The 13,943-nt window shown below is 43.5% G+C and overlaps 1 protein-coding gene across 2 annotated transcripts in view; it reads right to left on the bottom strand.

Moving 5' to 3' along the window:
* LOC140385622 (copine-3-like) overlaps positions 1-13,943 on the bottom strand; it is a 122,900-nt gene that overhangs the window by 43,634 nt on the left and 65,323 nt on the right. For both annotated transcript variants that reach the window (XM_072467955.1, XM_072467954.1), the window contains exons 4-9: positions 10,550-10,624; positions 9,484-9,555; positions 8,548-8,631; positions 7,483-7,572; positions 4,596-4,691; positions 1,960-2,046 (exon numbers count right to left, since the gene is read on the bottom strand). In XM_072467955.1, coding sequence (XP_072324056.1) covers positions 1,960-2,046; positions 4,596-4,691; positions 7,483-7,572; positions 8,548-8,631; positions 9,484-9,555; positions 10,550-10,624 — 504 coding nt within the window. The remainder of the gene's footprint in view (positions 1-1,959; positions 2,047-4,595; positions 4,692-7,482; positions 7,573-8,547; positions 8,632-9,483; positions 9,556-10,549; positions 10,625-13,943) is intronic.

Here is a 13,943-nt window from a genome sequence, read left to right as displayed (position 1 = left end):
TTTAGTCCTTCTCTCCTCAAACTCAAAATTCTCCTTATGTTTCCGCATTAGTAATTACGAATAATTAAAAACATAGTTACCAAAGTTCAGCATTCAAAGAGTGAAAGTGTTCAAATTATGCAAATTTGACTTGGCAAAGACAATACAGTTTTTTTTAATAAGTTACGTAGATACCATGGGCAGCACGGTAGCACAAATGGCTAGCATTGTGACTTCACAGCGCCAGGGTCCCAGGTTCGATTTCCTGCTGAGTCACGGTCTGTGCGGAGTCTGCACATTCTCCCTGTGTCTGCGTGGGTTTCCTCCAGGTGCTCCGGTTTCCTCCCACAGTCCAAAGACGTGCAGGTTAGGTGGATTGGTCATGCTAAATTGCCCTCAGTGTCCAAAAGGTTAGGAGGGGTTACGGGGATAGGGTGGAAGTGAGGGCTTAAGTGGGTCGGTGTAGACTCGATGGGTCGAATGGCCTCCTTCTGCACTGTATGTTCTTGTTCTATTTAGTTGTATTATGTAAAATATTTAATATAGGAGTGAGGGAAAATGGCTTTGCTGCCCAGTGCAACTATTTCAAGTATGGACTGCAGAAAGCAAGTCACATTGAGGAAAATAATTTGCATTGCTAGCTTGATCTTGCAGTAGGATTTGTCTCTGAATGAAACTTTCGCAAGTTCCAGTCTCATTGGTGACTCACGCATATAAGCTGGGCTGCTATTTTGGTAGGAGCTGTCTTTCAAATGCAATACACCAAGGTCAATTTTAGATGTACATTCTTTGAAGAATGTTGAATTCTATTGATGTCATAGTCCACATTGATCGCTCAACTCACACCTCCAAATTAAGATAATTAATTGATTATTAATCTCAATGTGTTAACTTGTGGAGCACAAATTGACTGTATCAGTTGCCTACAAAGCTGTGTAGTTGTTCATTTATCGTGTAGTATTTTGGAACTTACCAAGGAAGTGAGAAGTGCCATATAAATGCCAATTTATTTTCTGCACTTAATCTTAACACTGGAAAATAAAGGAAAATAATTACATGTCCAGGTTTACTGCCTGGGTAGCTAAGCTAATCCATGGGCAACAGAGTGGCACAGTGGTTAGCAGTGCTGCCTCTCAGCGGCAGGAACCCAGGTTCAATTCCAGCATCGGCTGACTCTGTGGACTTCTCATTTTCTCTCTGTGTCTGCTTGCATTTCCTCTGGGTTCTCTGACAATCCAAAGATGTGCAGGTTAGGTGGACTGGCCATGCTAAATTGTCCCTTATGAAAATCGCTTATTGTCACAAGTAGACTTCACTGAAGTTACTGTGAAAAGCCCCTAGTCGCCACATTCCGGCGCCTGTTTGGGGAGGCTGTTACGGGAATTGAACCGTGCTGCTGGCCTGCCTTGGTCTGCTTTCAAAGCCAGCGATTTAGCCCTGTGCTAAACAGCCCCTAAACCAGGGGAGTGTCCAAAATAACACAGTGGTTAGCCCTGTTGCTTCACAGCGCCAGGGTCCCAGGTTCGATTCCCGGCTTGGATCACTGTCTGTGTGGAGTCTGCACGTTCTCCCAGTGTCTGCGTGGGTTTCCTCCGGATGCTCCGGTTTCCTTCCACAAGTCCCGAATTGGACATTCTGAATTCTCCCTCAGCGTACCTGAACAGGCGCCGGAGTGGGGCGACTAGGGGAATTTCACAGTAACTTCATTGCAGTGTTAATGTAAGCCTACTTGTGACAATAAATGTTCTTATTATAAAAGGTTAATGCAGTTGCGGGACTACAGGGTTTAGGGTGAGGGCCTGATCCTAGATGGGGTGCCCTTTCAGAGGTTTGGTGAAGACACGATGGGCCGAATAGACTCCTTCTGCACTGTAGAGATTCTATGATTAGCTCAAAATCACACAAGGGGTATATTCCCATGATACTATGTTAGCTTAATTTAGAAACATTTTATTAAACAAAAGAAAAATCCAAACATACCTGACATGATTTAACAATCACAGTTCCTGAATTTTTGTAATTCTTCTTTTTCTGTTTTTTCTTGGGATTAATACATTCAAACTCCGTCTGTGAGAGAAGCATGAATATCAGAATCGTACTGCAGTATCTCCTCAAGATAGTAATGTGATACTACTGAACAAAGAACAAAGAAAAGTACAGCACAGGAACAGGCCCTTCGGCCCTCCAAGCCCGTGCCGACCATGCTGCCCGTCTAAACTAAAATCTTCTACGCTTCCTGGGTCCGCATTCCTCTAATCCCATCCTATTCATGCATTTGTCAAGATGCCCCTTAAATGGTACTTTTGTCCCTGTTTCCACCACCTCCCCCGGCAGCGAGTTCCAGGCACCCACTACCCTCTGTAAAAAAGCTTGCCTCGTACATCTCCTCTAAACCTTGCCCCTCGCACCTTAAACCTATGCCCCCAAGTAATTGACCCCTCTACCCTGGGGAAAAGCCTCTGACTATCCACTCTGTGTATGCCCCTCATAATTTTGTAGACCTCTATCATGTCGCCCCTCAACCTCCGTCGTTCCAGTGAGAAGAAACCGAGTTTATTCAACCGCTCCTCATAGCTAATGCCCTCCATGCCAGGCAACATCCTGGTAAATATCTTCTGCACCCTCTCTAAAGCCTCCACATCCTTCTGGTAGTGTGGCGACCAGAATTGAACACTATACTCCAAGTGTGGCCTAACTAAGGTTCTATACAGCTGCAACATGACTTCCAATTCTTATACTCAATGCCCCGGCCAATGAAGGCAAGCATGCCGTATGCCTTCTTGCCTTCTTCTCCACCTGTATTGCCCCTTTCAGTGACCTGTGGACCTGTACACCTATATCTCTCTGACTTTCAATACTCTTGAGGGTTCTACCATTCACTATATAACCTAACAGCAGAGGAAAAATTCCTTTTGACATCAAAATGCTTAAACAATTGAACGTTTCTTCCCAAAATATAAAATAACAATATTCATGGTCACTGTATTATGCGGTAAAACTTGTTTTGCCTCGTATCCATTTTATGCCCAAGAAAGCATTCAATTTCAGCAGTGGGGGAACCGCACCCAATTTGCACAGGTTTTAGTCCCACTGCTACGTGCCCCTTGAATATATTAACAGAGGATCTACTATCCACTGAAGGATCCCTTTACAAAATTAGTTAGCAATCGGCAGGGTGAGTGTTAGCCTGCCTCAGTCAGGCTTCATTAGCAGTTTGTCAACTAAAAGCGGTTTAGGAAAATAAAACACCTTTTTCGAAGTCAGGAGAAGGAAAAGTGATTTTCGACTCCACAGGTGTCAGAATTGCCCATCCCTCCCACTGGAGTTCACTCTAACCTCTCCCACGCGGTCACCCAAGGGTCACTGCTGGCACAAATAGATTTTCTTATTCAGCAAGCTGTGGAGGCATATCCCATGTTGTTTGCTCACCAAATGTGCAAATAAAGCAAGAGGACTGGTTTCTATCATTCCTCAGCTCCAAACTAATTTCAACTCTTAATTTTTTGCAAGTGAATTTAATTGCACAATGTATGGGCAATGATATCGCCAGACAGGGACACAAGTGAAGCAATTTAATCACACCAGAATCAAATGCAACTATCAAGAGAAGTGAACTCTCCCAATGTGTCATGGTGGCCCTGAAGCGCTTTAATTGGCTGGAGTCGGATTTTCACCCCTCACGGAGGAGGAAGCCCTGATTCAGAGAGCTGTTGGCCAATCTGATTGGCTGGCATCGTTGTAGTCACAGCAGCACCAGGACACGCCAGCGGTGGCCACGGCAGGGACTAAGAGCAGATTTCAGATTCTAAGTTCCAGAGTCCAGGACTCAGTGTGGGGAGTCTCACGGTTTAGAGTGCAGGTCATGCCGAGGGAGTGGTGTGAGGGGTCAGGATGGAAAGGCCTTGGGGAAGGGAGCAACTTGTGGCAGAGGGAAGGGGAGAGTGCGCCCGATGTGGAAAGGGGTTCCTGAGACCAAAGGAGGGTGACCAGCTGGACTACCATCTCCATCCACCCATTGAACCCCTCCTGCCAGCCTAGTTAAAGGCGGGCGGAATCCCTGCCAGAACTGGGATAATTGCTTTCTTTGCCAAAGCAACAATGTGGAAGGATGGCAGTCAGAGAAAGTATCAGTTATATTAGAAAAAAACCTGCTGATAGCAGATGATGCAAGGTGGGAGGAAGCTCAAGTGGACCATAATCATCATCATAGACCTGTTGGGTTGTCTGGCTTCTATTCAATTACAGCATACAAAATTTATCATAGACGAGACTCGATTATAGCCAAATATAAATTGCAAGCATGCACACAAAATCAAAACTGCAGATTTCAGCATCATCCCATTATTGAACAGTGACGGGGGCAGCACAGTGGTGCAGTGGTTAGTACTGCTGCCCCACGACGCCGAGGTTCCAGGTTCGATCATGGCTCTGGGTCACTGTCCGTGTGGAGTTTGCACATTCTTCTCGTGCTTGCATGGGTTTCGCCCCCACAACCCAAAGGATTGGCCACGCTAAATTGCCCCTTAATTGGAAAAAATGATTTCCGTACTCTAAAAAATTTTTTTTAAATTATTGAACAGTGACCAATTGAAACCAAAATTAAAAAGAAATCTTACTGCATTCTGTGATGCTTCTTGAAGTTTGGCAACATTGGTTTCAAATGTGCCTATTAAGTCATGTGACCCATCATTATCATAGTCATAGCATTCCACCTGACAAAAGAAGTTAAGATGTTTGTTAGTAAAAGGAGCAAACATTCCTTCCTCACCCCAACCCTCAGGAATTACACCATTTTCATGTAAATTGCAACCTTAAATGACTTTTGAGTCAAAGTGCAAGCCACAAATCTCTGCATCTCACCAGACTAAGCTGCATAGAGCACGACAAATTTATGCATTTGCCATAAAATGCATCAATTCCAATTCATGTAACTGAGTAACAAAAGACTGTCACTCAAAGTTTAAAAAAACATTTAAATTTTTGCTTTTATGTGATGATGAGACAACAGGTTTAAGTTATGATGTCATTCCAATTGTTATGAAAGTTTAAGAATTGCATTATAATTTACTCCATGTATGTAGCGATCAGATAGTACTTGTAAAAGGTCCCTAAGGCACCACCTTCCAAACCCATGGCCATTAATATCTAAAGGGACAAGGGCAGCAGACACATGGGGCGGGATTCTCCCTGGGCCGGGCCGGAGAATCCCCGCGAATGGTCCACGCCGCCGCGACGCCAGTTCGCGGCGCCAGTGGTGCTGCCGTGGTTGGCACGGTGCCGGACGCGGGCTGCTCTACGCGGCTGGCCCGGCGATTCTCCGGCAGCCGTAAGAAAAGAGCCGAGTCCTGCCGGCACCATTCTAACCTGCTCTGGGCCGGTGGGACCTCGGTGTGGAAGGGAAGGGTCGGGTAGTGGCCTGTGGGAAGGGGGGTGGGGGGCTCCTTGTGGCCTGGCCCACAATCGGGGCCCACCGATCGACGGGCCGGCCTCTGTGGCTGGGGACCTCCTTTCCTACGCGCCGGCCCCTTTAGCGTCGGGGCCGGCGCACTGAAGGAGGCCACTGCGTATACGTGTGTTGGCACCGGCTGTGCATGTCCTCATTGGCGCCAGTGCAACTGCGCTTGCACGGATCCCGCAGCGCACAGTTCGCACCGGGATCGGCAGGTGGAGCGGCGCGAACCGCAGAAACCAAGGGAAAAGAGTGCTATCGGCAGTCCCCAGAGGGAATAAGAGAAGCTAAAATCGGAGGGTAAGCTGTGACAGATGTAGATGTGGGGGAGGGGACATGGGTGGGAGAGATGACATGGGGGAAGCAAAAGGGAGAAAAGGTAAAGAAAGGGGGGGGAAATATATATATATGTAAGGAAGACAAGAAAGAAATAAAAGGTAAAAGACAGTTAAAATGAAATGGAATGAAAATAAAGGGGTCGAGGTGGGGTAGAGCAAATCAACTGAAGTTGTTGAATTCGATGTTCAGATCGGAAGGCTGTAATGTGCCTAACCGAAAAATGAGATGCTGTTCCTCCAGTTTGCATTGAGCTTCACTGGAACACTGCAGCAGGCCAAGGACAGACATGTGGACATGGGAGCAGGGTCTTGTGTTAAAATGACAAGCAACGGGAAGGTCAGGGTCCTGAATGCGCACACACCGTTGCTTGCCATTTTACTAAAAGACCCTGCAATGTTGCATTTTACATGGCGTGAAAGGATGATGCAATTATCCCCTCCCTGGGCTGTGTTTCCGATGTTGAACTTTGGGAACATTCTAATAAATTCACGTATCATTATCTGTCTCAAATGGTGGAATCATTCTCCACCCTCGACACCCCCCTGTCAAAAAATCTATCCACGGCGATGAGATGTCAGAACAGCGTGAAGCATAACTGTTGTCCGAAGGAGTGTACCTGGCCAGCTGTACTTCCAGAGGATCTCAGGTGAGTGCAGCACTAGGAGGAGAGAAAGGATTCCCTGGCATCACCACTGGTATAATCCTGGCACTGCCTGGGTAGAGCTGCACCTGGATAACTGGTTTGTTCACTGTGCGCAAGACTGGCCTTTAACAATGGTTTCCAGATCATCAAGTGTCTAAATTGACGGTGGGGTGGGCAATTCAGAGGTCACCCCGCCAGCGATACGTCATGGGACTTGTGACTTTAAACTTCTGTTTTCAAAGTTCTGCATGCACTATAAGGAGAAAACGGCCATTGACATCTGGAGCTTCAACACTGCTTTTCCCGCCTGACGTTGGCCTTTATCGATATTGGGGAAATTCCTGGCCTTAATTTTCTGTGGCAAATTTAATGGTCATTTACAGTGCAAATGCAGCAACTTCTAAAAATCAAACGTCATCTGGGTTTTGGTTGCTGTTTTTGCAAAGCTAATAGCAGACCGTGCACATTGATTAGTAATTTGTGGTCATTCACATTTCATGGGTATTACTTCTTTACTCTTAAATTGCTGGCTAATTTGCAATGCTGTAGGAACAGTGTGCATTATTCAGACCTAAGTTACCCCCCCCCCCCCCCCCCTCCCCTCCCTCCCCACCCCACCCACCCACCATCAAAATTTGGCACTTCGTCAAGCATAGTTAAATGTACATTTTAGAAAGGTCAACATTTCGAAATCTCAAACAGATTCTCGAATACAGGTTTCCAGGGTTAAAACAGTAAATTTCTTTTTTTAAAAGCTATAATTTCAATACCGGCAACAGCACTGTCCCACCCACACAATCACAGGATTCACAAACTCTATTCATGTGAGGGAATGTGGGACCTGGAATTACACACACAGTTAAGCAATAGCACATCAACCAATGCCAAGCTAGAAAAACAGGTGCCTTTCTCTCAGAGGGATCAAATTTCATGCCAAGCTGTAGGAAGAAAATCCCTGCTCTATAGCTACACAATCATGTCAGTGTAAATATTTTCTCATCCCTCCAATTAATGAGAACTGATCTTTTGAATATGTATATGTAATGTTATTTATTGAAGGAAAACTGAATACCTTGACAGGTCTCTGCAAGTCACCATTACAGAGAGAATGCAAAGGGGTTTTAAATGCTTTCCAACTGGGATTCAAGTTGTTTTTTATGACCTGAAAAGAAATAGAGAAGAAATTGAAAGAACAAAATAAAATTTTAAACATTATTCCATAATGATTTTGTATACAACAATCACTTCTGGAGTATCCCATTTGCCTCCCCCTATTCCCCTTTACAAGTTGGCGACATTATCTGAAGCCAGGAAGTCAGCATCCACGTTTATGTCAACACCACCTGCTGCAACTCTTTACTACTTCTCAAGCCCTTCATTCCCCCATGGTGCCAAACTGCTTGTCTAACACCTAGACCGGAACTTTCCAGCCATTCTGCTGGTCCCTCCGATGGCGCACCCCCAACGTGGGTTTCACGGTGGCGAGGGGTGCATTCAACAGGAAACCCCTGTTGACAACAGTGGGACCAGAAGGTCTGCCGCTGCCCAATGGCGGCTGCCTTTGCAAAACACACAGTGGGTTTCACGAAAAATCCTGCCCCTAGTCTTGGATAAATCAACCATAGAAGTTGCTGGGTTGCATAGACTGACGACAAGGGACTAATAAACAGAGGGTTTATTTAACAATTTTCGTAGCTCTTACATGCTGTGTATCTGTACGGGTTGGGGAAGAATACCCACGCTATGAACATGTCACTTTCTGTGCCCACATCATCTCTATGTACACGTGACCACCCAGTTGCAACAGAACATGAATCATCAAATTCCTACAGTGCAGGAGGAGGTCATTCAGCCCATCATGTTTGCACTGACCCTCTGAGAAAGAGCACCACACATAGGCCCACTCCTCCACCTTATCCTCGTAGCTCCATAACCCCATGTAACCTGCACATCTTTGGGCTGTGGGAGGAAACTGCAGCACCCGGAGGAAATACATGTATTAAAAGTACCACTATTTTGAAAGCCTCAAATAAGCCATTAGAACTTGCACGTAAGAAACACTAAAGTAAACTATCAGTGTGTTAATATTTGATGAAAACAAAGTGCTGGCCGTTATCTGTGAGGAGAGATATCTTACCTCTGTCCTGTATGCCACTTGCCATTTTCCATCCTCAGTCTGTTTGTGGAACTCTAAATAAGGATCTGATTTTCCAAAGAGATCCTAACCATCACCAGCAGGAGTAATAAAGAGTGGAGCAATTATAGTTTAGATATAAATACAATACATTGTAAACCAACAACTTTCGCAGAGGGAAACCAACAACTTTATTTATTAATGCCTTACACTGAAAATAAAGAAGCTCCAAAGACCAGGGCCACATAATTGTGGGAAGTGGGACTTTATTATAGCAGTTATCGTTCCTATCTAAATAATCCAGATGCTCATAATCCAGAGAGTGGAAATTCAAATCGCACAAGTTTGAGAATTTTCATTCTTTTTAAAAATTATATCAAGAGTTAAAAAGCTGATATCAGTAATAGACACTCACAGCTGTAGGTTTGACATTAAAAAAAGCATTTGATGTTCTTGAGGGAAGGAGCCCAACCCCTAACCTAGTTTGATTTATAATGTGACTCCAGTCTCACATCAATGTGGTTGAATCATAACTGTTCATGTGAAGTGGACTAGCAACCAGTCAACTTTATTAAATTGTAGCAACTTGACTTCACAGTGCAAGAAGGCCCAACATTACCTCCTCAGGACAAACAGATGTGCTGTGGTAGAACAGATCATAGAATCCCTACAGTGCAGAAGGAGGCCATTTAGCCCATCGCGTCTGCACTGACCCTCTGAATGAGCACTACCCTTCACAGGTCCAATCCCCCGCCCTATCTGCGCAATCCCACCTCGCAGCAATTTAGCATAGCCAATCCACCTAGGGCAAACTTCACACAGTTCCACTAGGTTGGAATCGAATCCGGGTCTCTGGCTCTGTGAGGCAGCAGTGCTAACCACTGTGCCACAGTTGAGTCTATAAAAAAATAATAATTTTTGGACAAAGTTTAACAATACCTTCTTATCCAGATTCCGTGCTTGAACTTGAAGGTTTACTATTCTGTTATCTTTCACTTCTTCTGCCAAAATCTAAAAGCCAAGGAGATTTTTTTTTTAAGTCACATGATCCTATAAAGTACCCTTCCATGGTCTGGGTTTGGAAACTTGCCTATATTGTTGCAAGGATTTAAACGTTGTGTAAAATTAGCTTAGTTACAATAATTCTGCCTCTGAGAATTGAAAAACCAAAGTAATTTTCAGTAATCTATTTACTTTCTTCTTATTAGGTTTATTGATAACAATATTACAATTAAATACCAATTGATTCATATGGTCATTCAAGTAAGAGTAAGTTGCCACAGTGCCAGTTGAATAATATTTATAGGCTGCTCATCTTAAAAATTACAAATAAAAGTGGAATTTAACCTATGACATGCAGGAGATTGGGCAAGTACAATTTCTGCCACCATATCTTAGAATCTGGAATGCTAATTAGTTCAGTTGATTAGATGGTTAGAGTGCGTGAGGCAGATAACACCAACACTATGGAGTTAGATCCCGATTCCAGCTGAGGCAGACTCAATGCTGGCCTCCTCACTCAAACCGCAATTTTTTAAAAATCATGTCACTTAGCCGTGCGTTTGACAAATAGTTGACACGGATCTGGTTTTAGGCAGAGAACTAAAGAAGATCTTAGAACATTATGTTGGAAATAAAATCACCCTCAGGTGGTTTACATTTTACTAAGATTCTAATTTTCAAGATTACATCAAGGATTTTATACCCCAATAGACAAACAATAATGCTTTTGCCCAAAGCGATGTACAGTACAGTCTTGTGCTTATATATTCATGTAACCTACTTAAACGCCTAATGCATCTGAACCTTTAGGCAAACACACCTACTGAAAATATTGTTTGAGCTATTAAAATTACTTTAATCTTACAAATAGCTTCACAAATCAAAAATTGCCTGAAACATTACCACAATAACTTGTCGAACTTTAACATTTCAATGTTCAATGTTTAGCATTTCAATCTACATCCCACGTGAGCATAGTGTCTAAAGCAATTTAGGTCTTTACCGAGATTATTCCTTTCCCTGCAAGCTTTCCATTTTTCAGCACGAGTGGTCTCATCAGTTTCTTGCTCGAGACGATCTGTAAAAACAATTGGACCACGATCAGCTTGATGATATGCTGTGAATGCTCCTGATATAACTATTTCAGGAAAATTTTGCAACAGCAAGCAAAAAAACTTTAAATGAAATGAAATTGCCTGGTCCGGCATGGTACCAAAGGAAAGGCCGACAGTGCAACAAACCAATACTGTATTGCCCATCAGTTCTCACCAATGATTTTCACTTCATAAATGTACGCAGCTCTTCCACGAGGAAAGATCAAGAACTTCTCTTTAAGAAGTGGTTAAATAAAATATGTGGATCAGCAAACAAGACACAGTGAATCACTCATGCACACTATCCTGCTGAGTACCTCAAATACAGTAGTCTCAGTGAAGAAAGCTGGCATGCTAATTCATCACACCTACACTAAAAGTTTCTGTCAATGTGCCTAAATGTAACATAAACTGTGATTGGCATCCTTCCATCTGTGAGAGATGATAGTACAGCCCCAGAAATTTGGCGAGATCAGATGAGATCATCTGCTGCACCAAACAAACCGATTCAGGAAAGGCAAGAAGTCTGCGACAAGTGCCACACATGTGTTCCTTTCTGATGCCATGGGATGGTCTCTACTGATACTTCGCTTGCAAGGCTGGAGTCTGCTTTGGAGCATCTGAAATCACATGTCATCATGGCGGTGAATTCCTGCATACAAATGATGTAACAATTTGCATCAATTGTCAACTGAGTTTTACCACTCATCGCAATCCATGTTGAGGGCTTTTGACAGCGTCTTTTAATCAAAGTTTTGGGTGCCCTGCTGCTCTCTTGGCACAGGCCGCTTTCTTATGTGGTATATCTCAGATCTATGGCCGTCTTCCATCCTGCGTATATTCCCAAGCCAGCAAAGAATTTTTTTGCTTCATTAGCATTATGCTTGCTCTCGAAAGGATTGCTTCATTGTTGACTTTGCCTTTCCATGTGATGCCAAGATTGTGTCGTAGAAATCAAAGATGGAGGTTATTGAGCCATTTTCGTCTTGGTATGTGTAAAGTTGTCCGGGTTTTCTTTACCATAATGCAATGTGCTGAGGATACACGCCTTGTAGATTAGCTTCTTGGTCCTGTGTGTTAGTGTGCGGTGCACATAAACAAGATCAAAATGATTAACCAGAGATGTGAACGTTGGAAAAATGAACTGACTAACTAAAAATTAGAAGGGTTTTTAGAAACTAATTTGCACTAGGCATATAAATATCAACTGCACAAAGGTTTATAGTAATAATCAATAGTCTAGGTCTGGCGGCATTCAAGTTTGAAGTCATTAGCATATTATTTAATGCAGGAGCCAAGCAATGCTGCAGTTTCGCATTGCAGTGGTTAGAGATTAGCTTTATTAGATCTATGGATTTATCTGTTTTTGTCAATGTGAAACCTGAAGATGGGAAATAATCCATATCCTTTATCATCCATAATTGAAACTCATGGAAGATGACAATAAACCTATTGGGCGAAGTGAAAACATTGTTTTAAAAAGATAATGAACACATAGGACACCTTCATTTTTGTGTTAACTGATCTAAGGTTAGAATTCGCCAAACCATATTTTCACTATTTTTATAATTTGTTCCCTCATTTTAATTCAGAGTACTGCTAGTTTTTAGAACCAAAGTCTGCATATGTTTTAAGGAACATTTGAAAGGAGAAATAAAAGAATCTGTTCAGAGTCAGTTGCCTGTGTGATCTGTTGTAATATGCCTTAAAGTGACGGCATGCTGCAAGGTGCTATCAAGGTTGAACTTGATCATCAGCCATGATCATTTAAAAAATATATAAATTTAGAGTACCCAATTCATTTTGTTCCAATTAAGGGGCAATTCAGCGCGCCCAATCCACCTACCCTGCACATCTTTGGGTTGTGGGTGTGAAACCCACGCAAACACAGGGAGAATGCGTAAACTCCCCACGGACAGTGACCCAGAGCCGGGATCGAATCTGGGACCTCAGCGCCATGAGGCAGCAGTGCTACCCACTGCGCCACCGTGCTGCCCCTTCAGCCATGATCATAATAAATGGCGGAGCAGGCTCAAAGGGCCGAATGGCCCCTTCCGTGGAACAGGTTCGAAGGGCTGTATTGCCTCCTCCTGATTCTATTTCCTATGTTTCGATCACATTTTGAACCACTGCTGCGCACCATTTTGTGTGTGTTCTCATCGGGTATTCCGAACTCCAAAATGATCAACAAATGTAATTTTCTGGAGCTAAACAATGCCCCAGATTATATAAATTAATCAGGAAAAATTGGCATTTAGGACCTACCCAATCTGCATTATTCATTTACTCACTGACATAACCAATAAGTAAGAAGCAGAACCTGAACTTAAAAATGGCCAGCCGGGAGTCTCGAATTCGCACAAACTGTTAACAGTCAAATTCATAATCAAACCGTACCTAAAAAGTGAGAGTGTTAAGTAGCATATTGAATAAACAGACATTTATACTCCTACATGTAATGGGAGGAAACCACATTAAAACAGAGCTAATATCGCATTTCAAAATGTATATTTAAATTTTCTTCAGTTATTTATTTCTATCTGCCTCAGCTCATCGGTTGTGGAAACCCTCATTCCGTGCTGTATTTTATCTCCAGCCTTGACTATTCTAATGCTCTCCTGGCCAACCTGCCACCTTGCACCCCGAGTAAAGAACTCATCCAAAACTTATTTTAACTCGTATCAAGTCCCATTCATCCATCACCCTTGTGCTCGGTTCCCACTCTGGCAGCGCCTGAATTTCAAAATTTCCATTCTTGTTTTCAAGTCACTCCGAGGCCTCGCTTCTCCATATCTCTAACTCACTCCAGCCCTACAATCATCGGAAATCTCTGCTGTCGTTCAATTTTGGCTTCTGGCATTTCATTGCTCCATTTTCGATACCGTGCCTTCAGCTGTCAGTGCTCTAAACACTGGAATTCTCTCTCTAAAGTTTCCTCCCTCTATCTCGCTCTGTTCCTTTAAGACAGTTCCTTCAACCTACCTCTTTGACAAAGGAACAGGCCCTTCAGCCCTCCATGCTTGCACCGACCATGCTGTTCGTCTTACCTAAAACCTTCTACACTTCCAGGGTCTGTATCCCTCTATTCCCATTTTATTCATGTATTTGTCAAGACGCCCCTTAAATATCACTATCGCACCTGCTTCTACCACCTCCTCCGGCAGCAAGCTCCAGGAACCAATACCCTCTTGTGTACAAAACTTGCCCCTCGCATCTTAAACCTATGTCCCCTAGTAATTGACTCTTCCACCCTGGGAAAAAGCTTCTGACTATCCAGTCTGTTGGTGCCCCTCATAATGTTGT

The sequence above is a fragment of the Scyliorhinus torazame genome, chromosome 11, assembly GCF_047496885.1.
Source record: "Scyliorhinus torazame isolate Kashiwa2021f chromosome 11, sScyTor2.1, whole genome shotgun sequence".
Lineage (NCBI taxonomy): Eukaryota > Metazoa > Chordata > Chondrichthyes > Carcharhiniformes > Scyliorhinidae > Scyliorhinus > Scyliorhinus torazame.
Note: the sequence above shows the minus strand (reverse complement) of the source record. Positions and strands in the feature narration are given on the sequence as shown.